General features: G+C 31.3%; 1 protein-coding gene across 5 annotated transcripts; it reads left to right on the forward strand.

Moving 5' to 3' along the window:
• The first annotated feature begins 1720 nt into the window (after nucleotides 1–1720).
• LOC111697305 (guanine nucleotide-binding protein G(q) subunit alpha) lies at nucleotides 1721–18709 on the forward strand. 5 transcript variants are annotated; one of them, XM_023467253.1, is made up of 10 exons: nucleotides 1721–2166; nucleotides 4091–4275; nucleotides 4662–4766; nucleotides 5177–5226; nucleotides 10043–10171; nucleotides 10903–11032; nucleotides 11853–12006; nucleotides 12994–13101; nucleotides 14900–15005; nucleotides 17037–17126. In XM_023467253.1, exons 1-9 carry the CDS (start codon nucleotides 2049–2051, stop codon nucleotides 14980–14982), a joined length of 1062 nt encoding a protein of 353 aa, XP_023323021.1. In that variant the 5' UTR covers nucleotides 1721–2048; the 3' UTR covers nucleotides 14983–15005; nucleotides 17037–17126. The 5 variants fall into 5 exon arrangements, 4 of the variants coding, with proteins under 4 accessions (XP_023323021.1, XP_023323020.1, XP_023323019.1 ...); XM_023467252.1 differs by lacking the exon at nucleotides 10043–10171 and adding an exon at nucleotides 7306–7434 and having other exon boundaries at nucleotides 1723–2166; XR_002764261.1 differs by lacking the exons at nucleotides 10043–10171; nucleotides 12994–13101; nucleotides 14900–15005 and adding exons at nucleotides 7306–7434; nucleotides 14685–14792; nucleotides 18444–18709 and having other exon boundaries at nucleotides 1726–2166; nucleotides 17037–17700.
• The last annotated feature ends 427 nt before the right edge of the window (nucleotides 18710–19136 follow it).

The following is a 19136-nucleotide window of genomic DNA, read 5'->3' on the forward strand; positions in this document are numbered from 1 at the left end:
TGTAACCCTTAAAAGTTTAAATACACTTGTTAAAAAGGTCAGTCTTTATAGCGTACATTGACAACGTAATAAAGAAAACCATATACCACCGTAAAAAAAACCAAGGATTGTTTTTATAAAAAAAAAATTTTCGCCTGCGGCACGCTTCGTTGCACCCCCCCCCTGGAAAAATCCTGGTTACGGGCCTGGATCTAAATATCATAGAATTTAATCAGGATATTTTAACTACAAGTGTTGATATTTAGGACGATTGTTGACTGTTTCGAGGGTTGAAGTTTAAGATCGATGATTATTAAGCTAATCCGCCATATAAGATCATGGAAAGCTAATCCGCCATATAAGATCATGGANACATATACATATACATATACATATACATATACATATACATATACATATACATATACATATACATATACATATACATATACATATACATATACATATACATATACATATACATATACATATACATATACATATACATATACATATACATATACATATACATATACATATACATATACATATACATATACATATACATATACATATACATATACATATACATATACATATACATATACATATACATATACATATACATATACATATACATATACATATACATATACATATACATATACATATACATATACATATACATATACATATACATATACATATACATATACATATACATATACATATACATATACATATACATATACATATACATATACATATACATATACATATACATATACATATACATATACATATACATATACATATACATATACATATACATATACATATACATATACATATACATATACATATACATATACATATACATATACATATACATATATACGATAATTTGGCATAATTTTAATTCACATATACATATACATATACATATACATTTACATATATACATATACATATACATATACATATACATATACATATACATATACATATACATATGATTATTTGAAATAAATTCGATTTTTATTGCTGGCTTTTTATTTTTGCACTTATGGATTATTTTAGAAAAGTACATCCATGCAAAATAAAGGTCGTCGTAGAATTAATAATATCCAAGTCTTGAAGGAGGGGCTCATTTTAGTAAATACAAAAACCTACCTTTTTGTGCATATTTATCAAAATAAGAGTTAATCTTACTAATAAACTATTGCCGAAAATATGCTAAAATGACTGAATTTTGACTTGTGTTAACCGTTATCAATTAAAATATTTTTCTGTTTATTTTTATTCGGGAACATAACGGTAGACATTAAGGTGTTTTGGGAATAGACAATCGGACATTACTTGTTAAAAATTTGTCAAATTTGTACTTTTATGTCCTCTTTTTGGAAATTTCTGGGTATACATGCAGATTTCATTATCAACCCCCTTTAAGTAAAATTTCTGATAAATTGTACACAATTAATGAACCTATAGAAATTGAAATTGGTATGAATTGGACTATTTATGAATATTTACTTGCAATGTGTTTTTAATTTTGAAGTTGAAAGTAATTGTTTTAGATGTTTCTAGAAGTACATTAAGTTTAGTTCTTATTATATTATGTAGTTTAATTGTTAAATAAATATGTTCAATGAAATGTTTTTTAAAGTACTCGGTCCCAGTAGTTACTACCTCCTCGGTCCCAGCTATCGAGGTTTCTACTCTCCTGAATCCCAAAACTAAAACCTTCTGCGCATGTCTGAAACTTCTCCCATTTTGTTCTCTGTCTGAACTACTCAGTGAATCAAGTTTGTATCGATTTTTTACTTGTAAGACATTGAATGTATGGCTTCTAAGCCTTTAAACTCCCATGCCCTTGCCTGGGATAGGCTTTGATAAGAAACCATGTAGTTAGTTGAGGTTTAAAGGTGAAACAAACCAGAGCTCTGATGCTTCCGGCCTAGCTCTAACCCCTACCCGGAGATATATCGGAGCTGAACCCGGAGATATACGTTCGTCTTGATCAAACATGCTTTCAAGTTTAACCTAGTGAAATATAGAACTGATCCATCATGGCGTGCTGTCTTTCTGAGGAGCAGAAGGAACAAAAAAGAATCAATGCTGAAATTGAAAGACAATTACGTAAAGATAAAAGAGATGCCCGAAGGGAGTTGAAACTTCTATTATTAGGTGAGTATTCGGTGTTCTAGAAAGCGTATTCTATGTTCTAGAATGTGTATATTTAATTCTGATAGCTGCGTAACTCACTTAAGCTTACTCGTAGACTTTTCGAATATTTTCATTTTATTCAGATATTTTTATCCAAAGACATCTTGGTTCAATGTTACTTCTACTAGGACAGAGCCTAAATTACCTTTCAAAACTTTCTTCTTTTCCCCACATGAACTTTGTTACTGTTTCTCTCTGACTCGCTTAACTCGCTTTCATTTTTAATCTTAATTTTTCCTTTATTTTATTTCTCATTCTAAAATGGAATCTCTCATTAAGATGTTTCAATTTGTGTCTCTCCAGTTTCAAAAAGGGGAAATTAAGATTTTTTTTGAGAATGTATTACACTGTCCCCTCAAGTTAGGTTAGGGTAATATTGAAATAGTCGTGCTTTTCTCCAGTCCAATAAAGATTTGCTCTCCAAGTTTTAATACCATTATTTTATTCTTGATATTTCGATCTAGTAAAACTTTACTTATGACCTTGCCTCTTATCTCTATCATGTTTGGCTTACGAATTTTTGTACCTTTTTTATCAATTTAAACTGGGGTTTCTTTTAAATTGGTTCAGCCGTACTTTGCTGTATGTTTGTCTTTATGGCTAAACTGAAATTCATTTTGTTTGTGGTTACGTTTAGAGCTTACCAAAATTTTGTGGAACAAACGTCAGAATTTTGTTAACGCAATTTTCTTTAAACTAAAACATCTAAGTCACTTGCATACATTTTTTCTCTCATTTAAGGTGCTCGCCTTCAGATGCACATAGAAATCAACTTTAATCAATCATCAATTTACATTTTTTCAAATATTGCTTAACCCTCCGGTCACCTCTATACACTTGTTAAAATTTTACATGAGATAAATAAAACGACAAAAAATTCAAATTTTTTGTTTTATTTTTTTCGCTTAATTTTATCCTAAAACTTGATGAACCATTCAGAAATGAGGAAAATTTTATAATCTTTCTTTTTCTCAAAAGTTCAGATTTGGGTTTTACGAGTAAATAAGTTTTTTTTCAGTCCTTGGTTTATATTTTACCCCTTGGATCCGGATCTGTGGATCCGTATATTGTTGCGGATCCGGATCCAGGAAGCCAAAATCTTGCGGATCCAACGTATACGGATCCTAAGCACTGGAATTATCAATTATGTTAGTCAATTTTTTTTCTTAATTTGTCTTTAAATTTTTTATTTTTGTATTTTACTGAAAAGCACAGTTTTGTCAATCTTATTAGGTTGTAAAAGATTGATAAGGCAGCTATGCATTCGAAATATAATCATAGTTCAAATATTTGTTAAATGTTTGATATATGTTATATGTTTGAATAGAAATATAATATTTATCATTTTTAAGTCTATTCCTTGAAATTCTTTTTGGATGGAAGTAGAAGCTATAAATTGAAATGTAAAACATGGTATTTTTTAAGGTTAAACTGTCAAGCCCCATGTACCGTCACAGTTTTTACATTCTAAAGATTTTGCCCTCTTTTTAATTTTGATTGAATATTTTATCATCCTTTAAAATTATCACAAAAGAATATTTTTGTACAAATCTAGGATCTAATTGAAATAATTTGTATTAGGTTGGTTCGTGTATTGGCTATATTTTCTTTTAGGGTCAAAATTTGGCATAGTGTAAGAAAAGGAATCGTTTTCGAATTTGCTGTTTTTACAGTAGACCAAATTTTGACCTTGACAGTCAATAAACGATCCGAAAACCAACTTGCATTATAACTATCGCTTCGGGATCGATTTTTTAGAATAAAAATATTGCTTAGTTGGATAAAAGCTAACTTAACCTAGGACCATTTTGAAATTTTTGGAAATTTTGTTAATATTTAAATAAACCGATTAATAACACTATCTAATTGTATTTTTGTTTCCTAGGAACGGGAGAGTCTGGGAAATCCACATTTATCAAACAGATGAGGATTATTCATGGAGCTGGTTATTCAGATGAAGACAAGAAGTCCTATATTAAACTCGTGTTTCAAAATATCTTCATGGCCATGCAGTCAATGATCAGAGCTATGGAGCTTCTTAAGATACAGTATCAGAACCCAAACTGTGCGGTAAGTTACAAAAAACATACTAAAACACAAAGCAAACATATAATAAGGAAGAGTCTTGTTTTTTAAAGCGACGAATTAGAGTATTTTTGACAAATTGATTTGATACATAATACTTTCTTAATACTTAATAAGTTAATCAAAAAAAGTACATTTTTTATTTTCATGGGAACTTAAAGAAATTAAGGTCCCGTTATAAATCTTAAAAATAATTTAATGTTAAAAATGAAATTTTTTGGAATCTGAATTTTCTTAAAAATAACTATTTATGCTTGTGTGCTTAACCCCGTTGGCGGTCTTGGTATCCCAAACTGGGTAACTGGGGTGGCTTTTAGACCCCATACCATTTCTTCATTATTGATTTGTTGATTGTATAATTGATTATGTAGGAGAAAGCGGACCTGGTTCGAAGTATAGATTACGAGACGGTGACGGCGTTTGAGTCTCCGTATGTCGAGGCAATTAAAGAACTCTGGGCGGATAATGGCATTCAGGTGATCAATATTATTCTGAAGAAAACAAAATTGCGAATTAGTACGCCAGGGGATTATCTTAAAGATATTGTGGCAGATTTAATGAGAAAAGATACTTTTTTGTGGCAGATTTCATGTCTTTTGATGTAATTATTACAATGTACATAAAAATTATTGCAAGATGGACGCCATGCAATTAATGACGTTTTCTGACCTCTGTGCAAATAGTTTTTAAATCTTTAATATTAACCTTTTCTGTATACCTTCTCCGAAACTTTTTTTTTACAAAAAGACAAAAAGATAAAAAATTGTATATTTACTTTATTGTCATAATAAATATTATTGGGACGACTTGGTTCCGGAGTTGGAAAAATTGTTGTGAACGAAAAAATCCGGGAATAATGATAAATTTTGTAATTTTTTCTACTCAGGACTGTTACGGACGAAGAAGAGAATATCAACTCACAGATTCAGCCAAGTAGTAAGTATCTTGTAAAGTTATTTAATGGAAAAAAAACATGTTTGCAACAAAAAATACTTGCTTAACCTACAAATTTGCTGTATGTGCAATTGTGCATATTTCTATTTCAAAAGCATTTTATTAAAAAACTAAGTCAGTTTTAAGTAAAATTTATTACTATGAATTTTCTTGGATTGGTAAATCATTTATTACTTTGCAAAGGTTATGGGTTTTAATGTTGTTAATATCATGGAAAAATTGTTAACAGATTCTTGAAATTCCCTCAATCCGAATTTCCCAAAATGTATTTTGTATTTTAATTTTTCTGTTTTAAAATGAAGGAGATAAATGGGAAATTATAATTTAAAAAAAAAAATTATTTTCGTTTTCCATCAATCCAAGAAAATGGAGCTAGCACCTGCCTGGTCATGTTTCTAGAATTTTTTGCTAAACAGGGGGAGGGGGGGGGGGTTATCAATTGGTTATATTCATACATAAGTATTAATGGTATACTTTGAATTGACATTATAAAAAATCATCATTGAATTATAATATTTCTCTTTTGCAACATACTTGAGGTGAGATGGCTAAAATGGATAATTTCTTGTTTGGGATATATTATTACCTTATTCTTCCTTGTCTTTGCTGCGCTGAACTCGTTAATAATGTATTTCTCCCCTAATGATACCTAGATACTTATTTAATTCAGGGATAATTTTTTGTTAAAAAAAACCTAACTAACAAGGGTGAAAGATTTTTCACAAATTTGAGAGGAATCAATTCCAAGTAGTAAACACTAATGTATTTTTTAATTCAAAGAAACATTTACAAAAGGAATTTTTCGCTAAAATTAAAATTTATCATCGCAAATGGCCTTTTGTGATAAAAAAACGCAGGTAAGAGTGTTTTTTTTCTCTCCTCAAAATACGTCGATATGAACATCTTTATCCGCCTTTCCAAGCCAAATTCAACGGGAAAAAAGCGTTTACAAAATAATGAAAAATAGTCAAGTTGGAGCTGAAAAACTAGGGAAAACGGCCGAATTTGTGATTTCCTTAATTTTTTCCACTTTAATGCCTTTAGATCGCATGTTTTCGAATATTTTTACAAAGCGTTTGCTGCGTTGAATTAGGCTTTTGATACCCATATCGACATATTTTGAAAAAATTAAATATCACTTGTATAACCGGCTTTTTTGGCCACAAATAGCCATTTGCGATGGTCAGTTTCGATTTTATCGGAAAATGCTTTTTGTAAATGCTGCTTATGAGTAAAACACAGCAGTATTTACTACTGTATTAGTGTTTCATATATATGTTTCACGCTTACTAACTATACATTAAATGATTAAAAGCTTTTTTATATTCAAAGTCCTCTTTTTCTTTACTCGAAAGTAAACTGTAGATAGTTGTATATAAATTAGGTAATAATCACGTAAACAATTCGAATTTTAGAATAGTTTTCAAACAAAATTTTAATTTTCAATTGTTCTAAGCGGGTGAAGGACAAGGTTGATTATATGTAGCTCATACGCTTTGAAATTTTTAGCTCTGATTTCATATTTTTCAATTTGCAATATACAATACGGGGTAAGGCTATGAAAATTAAATTTTTATTAACAAAAAATAAATGGATTAAAAATTGACGATATCGATGTACACAAAATCCGTTTACTAATGTTTTTTCGGAAAAAAATAGTAAAGACAGTATTAGGCTGATTTAACCTATTTCGATCGTTGGTAATAAAAGGGGTATACATTTGAAGAAGATATTTTGAAACATGGGGATGAAAATTTGTCACCTATTCGCAAGTCCCCCCCCCCCCCTTTTTGTAATTTTTACGAAAAAGCGAAATGGAGCGAAAATATTGTTTGCAGGGCTTTATTATCTGAATTAGGGAAAATAAACTAAATTTAGGGGGGGGGGGGGAATAAGTAATAATAAAAACTTGTCTTTTGATGTCCAATATTTTAGTTTTTCATTTTCTTGAAAATATATACTCCTGATGCAATCCCCCCGTCCCTCTCTGAAAAATGTATACCCCTCTACCATGAAACTAGTAGTTGTATACGAGTAGTTAGAGTATATAAACCTATTTAGTTATCTGACGGATATAGACAGAGTAGCAGAACCTGGTTATCTTCCAACTCAGCAGGATATCCTCAGAGTTAGGGTTCCTACAACAGGAATCATTGAGTACCCATTCGACCTAGAGGAGATCAGATTCAGGTAAACAAGCCAGTGTCATAGAGGATTACAAATCCAGGGGGTTAAAGTGTACGAAGCTATAAGAGCGTTGAGTTTCTGGTGTAGGTTTGTCAGCTTAGAGAAAGGTTGAGAAGATTTCGTCGCAGAATATCGTCTACAATCTTTGTACGAGAGATTGGTAGGTTTTGTAGATATTAATTTATTAGTAAACGTTTCCATGACTGAAGGTGATATGGTTGGCCAAAAAAGTACCTCCTAGATAAAGCTGGTTACTGTAAAGAAATTAATACTCTCCTTCCACTACGCACAATGTTCCCAGCTCAATGCGCTTCACCACCTGGAGACTGGGACCGAGTTAAACTTGTTTCCAACGAGTTAAACTCATTCTTCAGCTTTCAGCTTAACACAAACCTTAACCTTCAACCAGGTTTGTTAAACATCCGGAAATTAGAGAAACGAAGAAGAATCGTAATCTCTTATGAAATAATTAATTTCAAAGCTTAAAGTAAGTCTTTAATTTTAAAACCCGATTGTTTTTAATTGTGGTTACTTGGAGGGTCACTTTAAATTACGCTTTTAGTCCCTTTAAGGTTTAAATTAAACTATCATTTTCCTGCATATGGTCGAATGCGTCCAACTTGAGTAAAGACATCAACTAGCTGCTGATCAAAGACGACCTTCTTGTTCCAGGTCATATTTCTGAACTAAGGAACCATAAGTTGTGGCTGCAGACATTCTCCACCAACATTATGAGTGCCTAGGCATTACATTTTAGAATTTTGTTGTGACAAAGGAGGTTATCTTGTTTTTGTAACTGTCTTTAAAATTTTAAAAAAAGATTTGATTTACATCCAGGATTCCACTTTCAGATACCAACTTATAAGAAATGGATCAGAATTTCTCAATGAAAAAAATGGAAATGAATATGTTAATTGATAAATTAAACGATAGTAAAGTGACATAGGTAAAAATGACTTAAATAAAGAGCAAACATTTCCATTGGTAATTACTTATTTTTACTCGATTTTAGCGTGTAAATTAGAAATGACAATCCGCAGTAATTTAGTAATTTAGATATTTCACAGTATGTATTGTATATTCAAAATTAGTTACCTTCGAGATAAATTATGTTTAATTTACTTGCCCTTGATTTAAAAAATTAAAGGAAAATTTTGTCAACTTAACTAGGTTCAATTAGTAAATTGATAAATCGATTGAAAATCCCACCTCTTTTATTTTTTGTTTAAGTAAAAAAAAACAATTTTTATCCAACAAAAATAATCAAAAACGTTAGAATAAAATGTCCAAGTTTTATCTCAAGCGTTTTTTTTCACTTCCTCTTCTGCAGTGAATTGACCTTCTCAAAAATATATTTAAACTTACTGAGATCAAAATTGATAAAGGAAGTCATAATTTACATCGTTAATTCTCATAAATCAAGGTCAAATGAATATTTATTCAAATTTATTCTTCTGTATAAATAAATACTTAACTTTTCGACCAATTTTCAACCTGATGGTCATATGACATTTTGAAATTCAATTTTTTTTTCAAAAGATTTGTTTTCACCTTCTAAAACTTTGCTTCATAAAATGGTCGAATGAAAGAGAGATAAATCTGAGATATATATCAAAAACTTTTTACACGGGGATGGGGAGGGGGGGGGGGACTGGATAAAATTGTTGAATACTTTGTATTTTTCCACTGTACACTTCAAATGCAATTCCTTAACGATGTTTTTCAAAATAATTTTTTTTTTGGAATATTCATTATTCAGCTACATTGATATTCATGAAGGTACAGACAGGATTTTCATGCATGTGGTAAGTGTGAGCTTGTTTTGTGGCAGTACTCCATTGAACTTGGCCCATGCTTGGTGGTCCACACTTTGGTCCAGTGTGGCCAACCACCAATGATACTCAGCTACTTCCTTTGGAGGTAGTGCGTTTCCCTCTCTTCGGATTGATGGGTGACTGTTTTATTTATTCATTTATTTATAATGGATAAAAAAAATATTGTTTAAGAAGAAGGGGGGGGGGGGTGATTATTCAGGGAAATTTGCAAAAGAGGAGTCGTTGCCAATTCTCTTATTTCCTGCTATTATTGATGATGTAATAAAAAGATAAGAATGGGAATATTATTGGTTTCCTTCTCTAACTCTTTCAATACTTTTAACTATTCATTTCCTGGTAGGATTCAATTTTTGTTACTAAGTTTTGAAAATATACATTGATATACTGCATAACCGTCTCAATTTATAAAGCTGAGACTTGTTTGATACTTGAATTACGAGGCTTTCTGATATTTTTTTTTAAATATCAATTTATAGTGTTATTGTGTTATCCAAAGACCAAAACATATTTAAAGTCTTATTGTCTTCTTTATGCTTTTATTACTGGCTAGTCGATTCACCTCTACTTGGTGGATAGAATCGAGTCATCGGACACAATCACAACCGTCAACCACCCTTTTTTGACTTTGTAAAGGATATATCAAGTATAGCCCAGAAATAAATCTTAAATTCTTCAATTTAAAAGATGATATTGTTGATATCTAGATCTGTCAATGTAGTCAGCGCCATCCACGAAAAGGTTTAACCTTAGATTTAACTGGTTGGTTCTACTTCTAGTTTCCTTGACGATCTGGAAAGAATCTGTGATGTTGAATATTTGCCAACTGAGCAGGATATTCTCAGGTCCAGGGTCCCCACCACCGGCATCATTGAGTATCCCTTCGACCTGGACGGGATCGTTTTCAGGCACAGTGTGGAGTACTTGGAGTACATAACTTGCACTGTAGACTGTAGTTGATGTCATATCATCGCTACACACCCTACTGTAGAAAGTGGTGTTATTATAAAGACAACCAATTTTTCTTAACGAGAAAGCGTAATAGTAGTGTAATTTAGTTGTTAAAATCCTTCAGTCACGGTAAATTCTCTTAAGAAAGAATTGCTGTCGAGATAATTATAATAGTTGATAGCATTGGTAGATTTTCGGGTTCCAGGAGAAGGTGAAAGTAGTTTTTAAAAAGTAGCGTTTTAAAAATCCTTAAGTGATTTATTTGTGTTCAACCTTATTTACCTCGTTTGTGAATACATACTTCATTTTTAACGTTTTAACAAGCCGACCTAATTTTTATTCATTTATCACTAAATTTGTAGCCTGAAATCCATGTATCTATGGTCTTCAAACTAAGTTACAACCAAGTTACATGGTTACCCACAAAAGGATACTTTAATGATGTCATGATAATCTTAGTACATAACTTTAAAAATGCCAGATTTTGTCATATGCCTTAAAAAAGGGATCTCTAATAATTCGGCAAAACGAATTAACAAGTTAACGGCTACAGAGAACCCTGAGTGTAAGAAAAGTAACTGAATAAATTCTGTACAGTCGTCTCTGAAGTCTTATCCGTTGTGGGTAACCCTTTGACAAGATGTCAGAAACCAGTTTTTACTTGTTTTCATTGTTTGTTTACGTTTAGGATGGTTGATGTTGGGGGGCAGAGGTCGGAGCGGCGTAAATGGATTCACTGCTTCGAGAATGTAACGTCCATAATCTTCCTTGTAGCGCTCTCGGAGTACGATCAAATTCTTTTCGAGTCAGACAACGAGGTAAGCTAGATTAAACCAAACAAAAAATCGCAATCAGGATTTTTCAAACTCATTTTTTATCTTTGAAAAACAACCGGACAAAAAAAGAATTGAAGTGCTGTTAAATTAATATTTTTACACATTGGTTTGAAAAGTGTAGATAATCTTTGCAATTATCAACCTTTTTTATTTGATAAACCAGAGGCCGAATTTAAAGAATTTGAGCTTTGGGTTAAATTTGAGACGCGGCTCAATTATGGTTGGCTCCACTTATAATTGTATTCAATGTTTCAAGATTTAAGCCGGTGCTCAATTGAAACCGGTTTTTGGCGGATTTGAGACACGGCTCAAATTCATTAAATTTCGGACACTATTACTTATTTCGGCAGGGGTGTATATTTGGGGAAATGATATTTGAAGATCTGAAAAAGAAAAAATTAAAAAAAAAATTCTTCGCAAAACAAGTTTTTAAAAATATTTCGTTTATTTTAATTTAATCAGTTAAAAAAGAGAATATTTGCCTCAAAAAATTGTTTTTTATCTTAATGCCTAATGAATTGTTTGTTTTGTTTGACGAGGAACGTAGTTTTGAATGAAGACTACTTTCGATTTCAATTTGATTTATATCAAGCTTTTAAACAGCATGGATACACATAAACATGGAAACAAAGAGAAGCTGTCAATTAAAAAGCTTCTTTTTGATTGTTTGCAAACTTTTAATTCGAAAAAAGCTTGTTAATAATCAAAACTTAAATCAAAAAGTCGTCTTCATTGTATTAATATAATCACCGACCACTGTACATTGTATTAACATATTTGTGAAACATATTTATTATTTTAGAATCGTATGGAGGAATCCAAAGCATTGTTTAAAACAATCATCACCTACCCTTGGTTTCAGCATAGCTCCGTTATTCTATTCTTGAACAAGAAAGATTTATTAGAGGAGAAGATTATGTATTCTCATCTTGTAGACTACTTTCCGGAATATGATGGTAATAATCACAATATTGCGTAAAACAATTTTATAATGATCAAATAACAACGTTTTAATGAAAATTCCATTTGATATATTTAATATTTGGAGAAATTGACTAACGATTTCATTTCTTAAATAATTCTATCTGGTTCTGGTAGCAGTTCTATCTGGTTTTTAGTATCTGGTAAGCAATTCCATCTGGTTCACACAAAGTATCTGGTTTAAAATATCTGGTAACCAATTTCAGTTGAACTCGAGTATTTTTTAAGCAAAGTTAATCTGGTGTAAAGTATCTGGTAAACAATTTAATCTGGTCATAAGTATCTGCACTGGTAAACAATTCAATCTGCTTCAATGGTAATTGAGTCTTTTTTTGAGTTAAAGTATCTGTCAAGCAATTTTATCTGGTTTAAAATTTCTGCTTAGCAATTTGAAAGAGTTAAAAATATCTGGTCAGCAATTCCATCTGGTTTGTTTGAAGTATCTGGTAAATAATTATATCTGGTTTAATGTATCTGGTAGCAAATCTATCTGGGTGAAAGTATTTGGTTTTAAGTATCTGGTGATCAACTCCATCTAGTTAAAAGTTTACGGTGAACTATTTCATCCTGTTTGAGATGTCTTATAAGCAAATATTTCTGGTTTAAATATCTGGCATTTGATATTGGCCTTATAGGGCGCTCTGCGCCTCCACTTTGCGATAACTTATGTCACTTTAATTTCAACAACTTTTTCTAGTTTACATTGAAAATGTTACATTTTGATACTTTGCAGATTTTTGCTGTTTACATTAGTGCATTTTTCAAAATTTCACAAAGTTTGATGGTTTTGAATTCGATCGGCCATTAATGTTTCCTCCATCAGTTTAGCCTTTTTGACGTTTATTGGACAGGAAAAAAGAGACAGACAAGCTAGATATATCTATGCAAACATTTATTTAACTCGCAGAGTATAGAACTTTTTGGTTTTAGCGTATCTGTAAGTTTACTACTCAAGTCTCTAGGTCCCCAGCAAGACCACAAGAGTGCTAGAGATTTTATCTGTAAAATTTATCTAAATGCCAACCCTGATCCAGACAGAATGTGTTATTCTCACTTTACTGTTGCTACAGGTCAAATAGTCTAGCTAAAAACTGTACTTAGCAAGTAGAACTATAAACTAACTCTTTTCCAAATGAAACAACAACAAAATATGAGAATCCAAACTTGACTTATTTTTAAAACTCAAGATATTTTAACTCCTTATTTTCTTGTCCTAAGTGGGCCCTGAGTTGCAAATTAAACAAATCTATTCCGCGTTATTTGTTAATTGCAAAAAAAAGGTTTTATAGTAAATTTTACCCCCATTTCTCGGAACGTCTGATCTTATATGGTTTTGATATTTTTGTTCTACTGAAATTTATTATACTAGGCTTACAGGGCGCATCTTCTATTTCAATTGTGAACATTTTCTCTTTGTATACATTTTAAAATAAAAACTAACAAAAAAGTTCGCGGATTTTATAAAAAAAAACTCGTGGATTTTCAAAATTTAATGACGAATCGAATTTTGTTGGATTTTAATTTTTAAAATTTTGACCATTAATAAACCTTTCTGGAGGTCATGTGAGGTCCCACACAAAATGTGGGACCGATTGGTTCAGCCGTTATGACGTTTATTGGATACAAACAAACAAACAGACAAGCAAAGTGTATATAGAAGTAGATTTTCATCGTAGAAAGAAGTACGTATATAAAATAGTGTAAATTCCTAGTATATACAAGTGGAAACTTCTAATATGTCCTATCCATAGCGCTTGTACTCTCAATGTACTCTCATAATCTCTTAAAATTCTCCTGAAGTGACGTATGGGCAAATGTCATTTTGGATAAACCTTTTTGAAAAATGTAAATTAGTCAATAAATTTGATCTAATTATAATTCTCCAAAAGCTCGATGATAATGCTTTTGTACTTAATCTATTGTAGTCCGATTACACAATATTATTTTTGCATCTTTTTTAAAACGTGCTAAATTTAGTCAATATACGCCTGCTAATAACGTCATTAAAGCAATTTCTGCATTTATAATTTTTGCAGGAAGGTTTATGAGAAACCAGTATTGAACAAAAATTTGAAATTTAGTGTTTCATGTTTATCGTATTTTAAATATTTACTGTCGGATTTTAAATTGATATACACATAATTTTGAATATAGGACTAATCGATATCAATTGTCAAACATGCTCTTAAAATGTAATTTAAATTACACTGTCGATTGTACAATGTACATATAACAATGTACAGTGTACAGTGTACAGTGTACAGTGTACATTGTACAGTCAACGGACAATGACCAGTGGAATATAAAGGATAATTTAATGGAATTTTTTTCAGGCCAAGTTTTGCCAATTTCTTTATCAAAGTCACTTTCAAGATATTTTTTTTAATTGTTGACATTTACGATTTTCTTCTTTTTCTTACTTTTATATTTTATTCTTACTTTAAGCTTCCAAACAAAACATCAAGTAAAACTTTCTCCTTGAAGTTTTTCAATGTTAATCCTTCAAAAAGGCCTTCTCTGCCAATATATTTATCGGTTCATTTTACGAATTACGAATCTGCAGTGGATTTTGAATATGTTCGAAATGCCGCAAACTTTGTTTGACAAGTTTCTCGTTATTGTAGATTAAATACTAGTTAGATATTGTATCTAGGTCCGCAGCGTGACGCCATACATGCTCGAGAGCATATCCTTCGTATGTTCGTAGACCTAAACCCAGACACAGAGAAGATAATATACTCACATTTTACTTGTGCAACAGGTTAGCTACGCCATTTTATATTACTAACATGCTTTTTTTGTTTCATTTGCATGCTGGATCTGGATTTGTCTACATGATGCATGCTGGTTGAATGTTTCGGCATGCAGATACTGAAAATATAAAGCTGGTGTTCTGCGCTGTAAAGGATACGATCATGCAGACTGCTTTAAAAGAGTTTGGCATGGGTTAAATGTTAACGCAAACATGCGATATGTAAGTTAGTATTCAGAAATATGTAGGTTAGGATAGTAGTCAGAAATATCTAGGTTTAACGCGTAAACAATAAACATAGAGTTTAGAAATAGTTACAGTAAATATTTTGTTTCTGGTAATTTCTGGTTTATAAAAATTGTTGCGTATTGTTTTAATAGTTAATTTGATAACAGGCCTTTTTATCAATAGTAAGTCTAAAAGTTATGAGTATTGTCTCGATTTATTTAAGTAGTATGTTTGTTTAAAAATACCGTCATTTATGAAATTTTGTGTGTATTTGATGTTGTTAGAAAGCAACTGTGGAATAGGAAGACGACTTTGTTGCAATAGTATGTATTAGAAAAAGCAACAAGGTTAGCAAAAGCTCTTAAATCAAGTGAAATATCAAATGGGTCTTTGTACATTACACTGTACAATTACGGTGTTTTTGATTTATTGGACTGATAATAATCATAACTTGAAAAGTCGTCTTCCTATTCTACAGATTTCTGGGCCCAACGGTACATGGATGTTAAAAAAAAAGCTATTGCTTGTGAATATGAAATTCTTGTCTTGATATTCTTAACGAGATCGTTTAAATAATTCAGTAATTTGGGCGAGAAAATACCACAAGATACTTCTTAAAACAAACGAAAAATACAAAAATCAACTTTTTATTCTACTGCTCAAAACTACACTGAATTTAAATATTGAATTTGAAAGCAAATTCTTAAAATGTTTTGATTGAAGTCTTTTTGTGTTGGTTAAGATTATCATTGAAACTGAAGGTAGGTTAAATCCTTCATGCTTGCTAACGTTACTAAGTAAATTACGTAAAAATTAATTATAAGAGTTTTCTGTCCTTTCGTTATATTTTCGTTATTTATTTAGTTTTAAGTATATAAAGTTGACAGAAATGGTCAAAACGTAAAGTCTTTTTTGTGGGTTAAGATTATCGTTAGAGCTGGGTTGGTAGGATTAAAATTCTTTATATATCAATTGTTACATCCCGCTTACTAAAATAATTTAACATTCTATTATAAAAAACAAGTTATGAAAGAGTTCAACCATTAGTTAATTAGTTAGTTTTAAGTGGACAGAAATGGTTTGCACGGAAAGTTTTTATTTGTTGGTTAAGATTATCATTGAAACTGAACAATACGAAGATAATTTAACATTCAATTAAAAGTATATTCCGTAAAAATTAATCATTTGTTTAGTTAATTAGTTAGTTTTAAGTATACTCTGTTAATTAAGTATTGGCAGAAATAAAGAAAATCATGTTTAATTTTTTTTGTAGATAGATAAAATATTATTGAAAAAACTTGTGCCCAAATGTACTGAGTTCCTTTTTGTCTTTTTTAAAAATATTTAAAATGTTTGTACTATTTATAGCTATGTATGTACTATATAGCTTGTTTACATTTTTATAATAACTTTTAAGTTAATGATAATAATTATTATTATAATCATTAAAAATTACTACTCCAGGGGATATTAGTTCCAAAACTAACATTTGGCCCATTTCTAACACTGAGTGTTAGAAATGGGCCATGTGGGTTTTGTGTTAGAAAACGGGAAAGTGGGTTTTTGTCTCGAAAACGCGACAATGTTTCAAATTCGAAAATGGAAAACCTGACATTGTCTTGAAAACGATCAAGAGATTATAAATAAAAGAACTCTTATTATAACTTTGATATAAAAAAGTTTAAAATTGGGAATTGTTGTCCTCGTCATGTTTATTAAAATGTTGGTTATAGTTTTTACTTTCGACTTTTACTCTGGATATGGGCCGGGATCCCAAAACCCCGGTCGTTAGTTTTGGAACTAATGTCCCCTGTAATTTGTTTGGTTTGTAGTTCTAGTTTGGCATCAAAATATGATACTAATTTGACAAGGGTATATGTTTCATTTAAATCATGTTTTTAAACTTTTTGATATTATTTCACCTCAAAATAGGGGGGAGGGGGGGGGGTTAGATAATGTGTATCTTGCTATTATGTCCCGATGACTTGTCCAAAAATTCATAAATTAATATTATTTTTATTTCAGATACTGAGAATATAAGATTTGTGTTCGCAGCAGTCAAGGATACAATTCTCCAGTTAAACTTAAAGGAATATAATCTGGTCTAAATCGGATTATTTATTCTCAGATTCCCATCCTCCATTTACCTCCAAATCATGTCCCTGATAAGAACCCGCCAGATAGATCCTCCTGTATCCCGACCGTATCTCTTTCCCGAGATCGTCTGACGACCTCCCTACCGTGGGACGGGAACCCCCCTCAAGAGCAATCAATTTGCTGCTTTTTAAAGACACCGATGATAAAACATTTATCATTCATATATATGTTTACTAGTGCCAAGTTCAGTAAGAAGAGAAGTAGCTCAGCACAGTGCCCGACGAATAGGCTAATTGACGATCTCTAGCTTGTCTGGTCTGATCAGATAATTCAAGGATCTAAGCATGCTCTTGGACGTGTCAAAGACATGTACAATAGATTGATCAAATCAAGACTTAAGTCGACGATTCGTCTTTGACGATTTGAAACCAGTCTACTTGATCGATAACTATTGGCCGATCATTTTAGTGACGAAGTCACCTTCAAATTTGGACTTTCGGCACTTCCACTAAGGCTCTTGCTCTGTCGTATTTTCAATTTTTAACTGGAAATAATTTATGTAATTTATGATCTTATACATATTGTGGCAAAAGTCTGAAATCAATCCGATCAAACTGAATTGTTTTAAATCGATCAAAGATTATTCTCAAGTTCTCTTGTTGGATCGATAGACATGCTTTACTCTTTATATCTGATGGAATGTTTATTAGAATTGATCTAATCTCTCGCCTCGATCACTGTTGATTAATGGAGCTAAGGCTCTTGTCCCATTCTTTAATTTTCTGCCATTTTCTTGAAAGAAAACGATGCCAACACACATTGGGGCATTGTACTGAAATTATTGTTGCGCGCCACGCTTCTGTTTTTCATTTCGTTGCTTCAACAGCGTTGGCGCGGAAGAAAAATTTCAGATTAATTTTGCGCGCGTTGATTTGCATTTATTATTTGGAGCGGAAGACGACTTTCTTGTCTATCCTCGATTCTTTTTAAACTGCAAATATTAAGGTTGGCTGACCAGGGGCGTGTGCTTCATAATAATAGTTTTAATTATTCGAGTTTAGACCTGAATTCATTATTTGTAAATATAGAGAACTAAAGGAGTTTATTAGATCGTTTTTAAAATACTTCAAATCCCTTTGGCTCGGATTCATGTTGATCCTAGACCTCATTTCTCCGTTTTCTTAGTTTCAAATCTGTTTCTAAAAAGCTAGTCAGTTAAAGTTGTGGTTATTATTATAATCCCGTCCATTTATTTCATTTTAGTTTTGCCTACATGACTTTTTGTACAAACGATTCTTTGATATTTTTTTTATTTGATTCCTTTCTGATTTTCAGACGTTTTTCCGCTATATTATTATTTATTTGCGCTGTGTACGGATTCTTAACATTTCTAACGTTTTCAAAAAAGGTTTAAGCCGACAAGGCGGCCATCTTGGCGCTTTGCCGCGGTATGTACGCGTTCATGGTTTTAGTGTTTAGATATTTTTGAAAATTGAATTGACAATGTTTTGAATGGAATATTGTACGAATGATTATAATATTATTATTAATATAGTGACTGTCAAATCTAAGATTTAATAATAAATTTGAAAAAAAAACTTCTTTAAAATTATTAATTGTTGGGTTATTGGAAATAGATACTTTTGTTATTTGTCAAAAAAGGGGAATAGTCACTTTGACGTTACACGAGGGTATGTGATGGGACCCACAGTGACCTGACGGTAGCAAGATGACTAAGATGACTTGATAAGTTGAAAGTTTTCCTTGATCTTTGAATTTATTTGTGACATTCAGTGTCAACCTACTTTCATATGTATGATGCTTAAAGCAATAACTACAAAATTCTCCATGGCCGTGAATTTTCAAAATGTGGTCTGCCATTTTCGTGCTGTTACCGGAGATATTAAGAATTTGGTTCAGACTTCAATTTTACTAAATAAAACCAATATAAGCGAAATCAGAATGAAATTCTTCATATCTCGGGTAATATTGAAATGACAAAAAAGCAGACCACATTTTGGAAATGCT

Source organism: Eurytemora carolleeae, unplaced genomic scaffold (assembly GCF_000591075.1).
Source record: "Eurytemora carolleeae unplaced genomic scaffold, Eaff_2.0 scaffold75, whole genome shotgun sequence".
NCBI classification, from domain to species: domain Eukaryota; kingdom Metazoa; phylum Arthropoda; class Copepoda; order Calanoida; family Temoridae; genus Eurytemora; species Eurytemora carolleeae.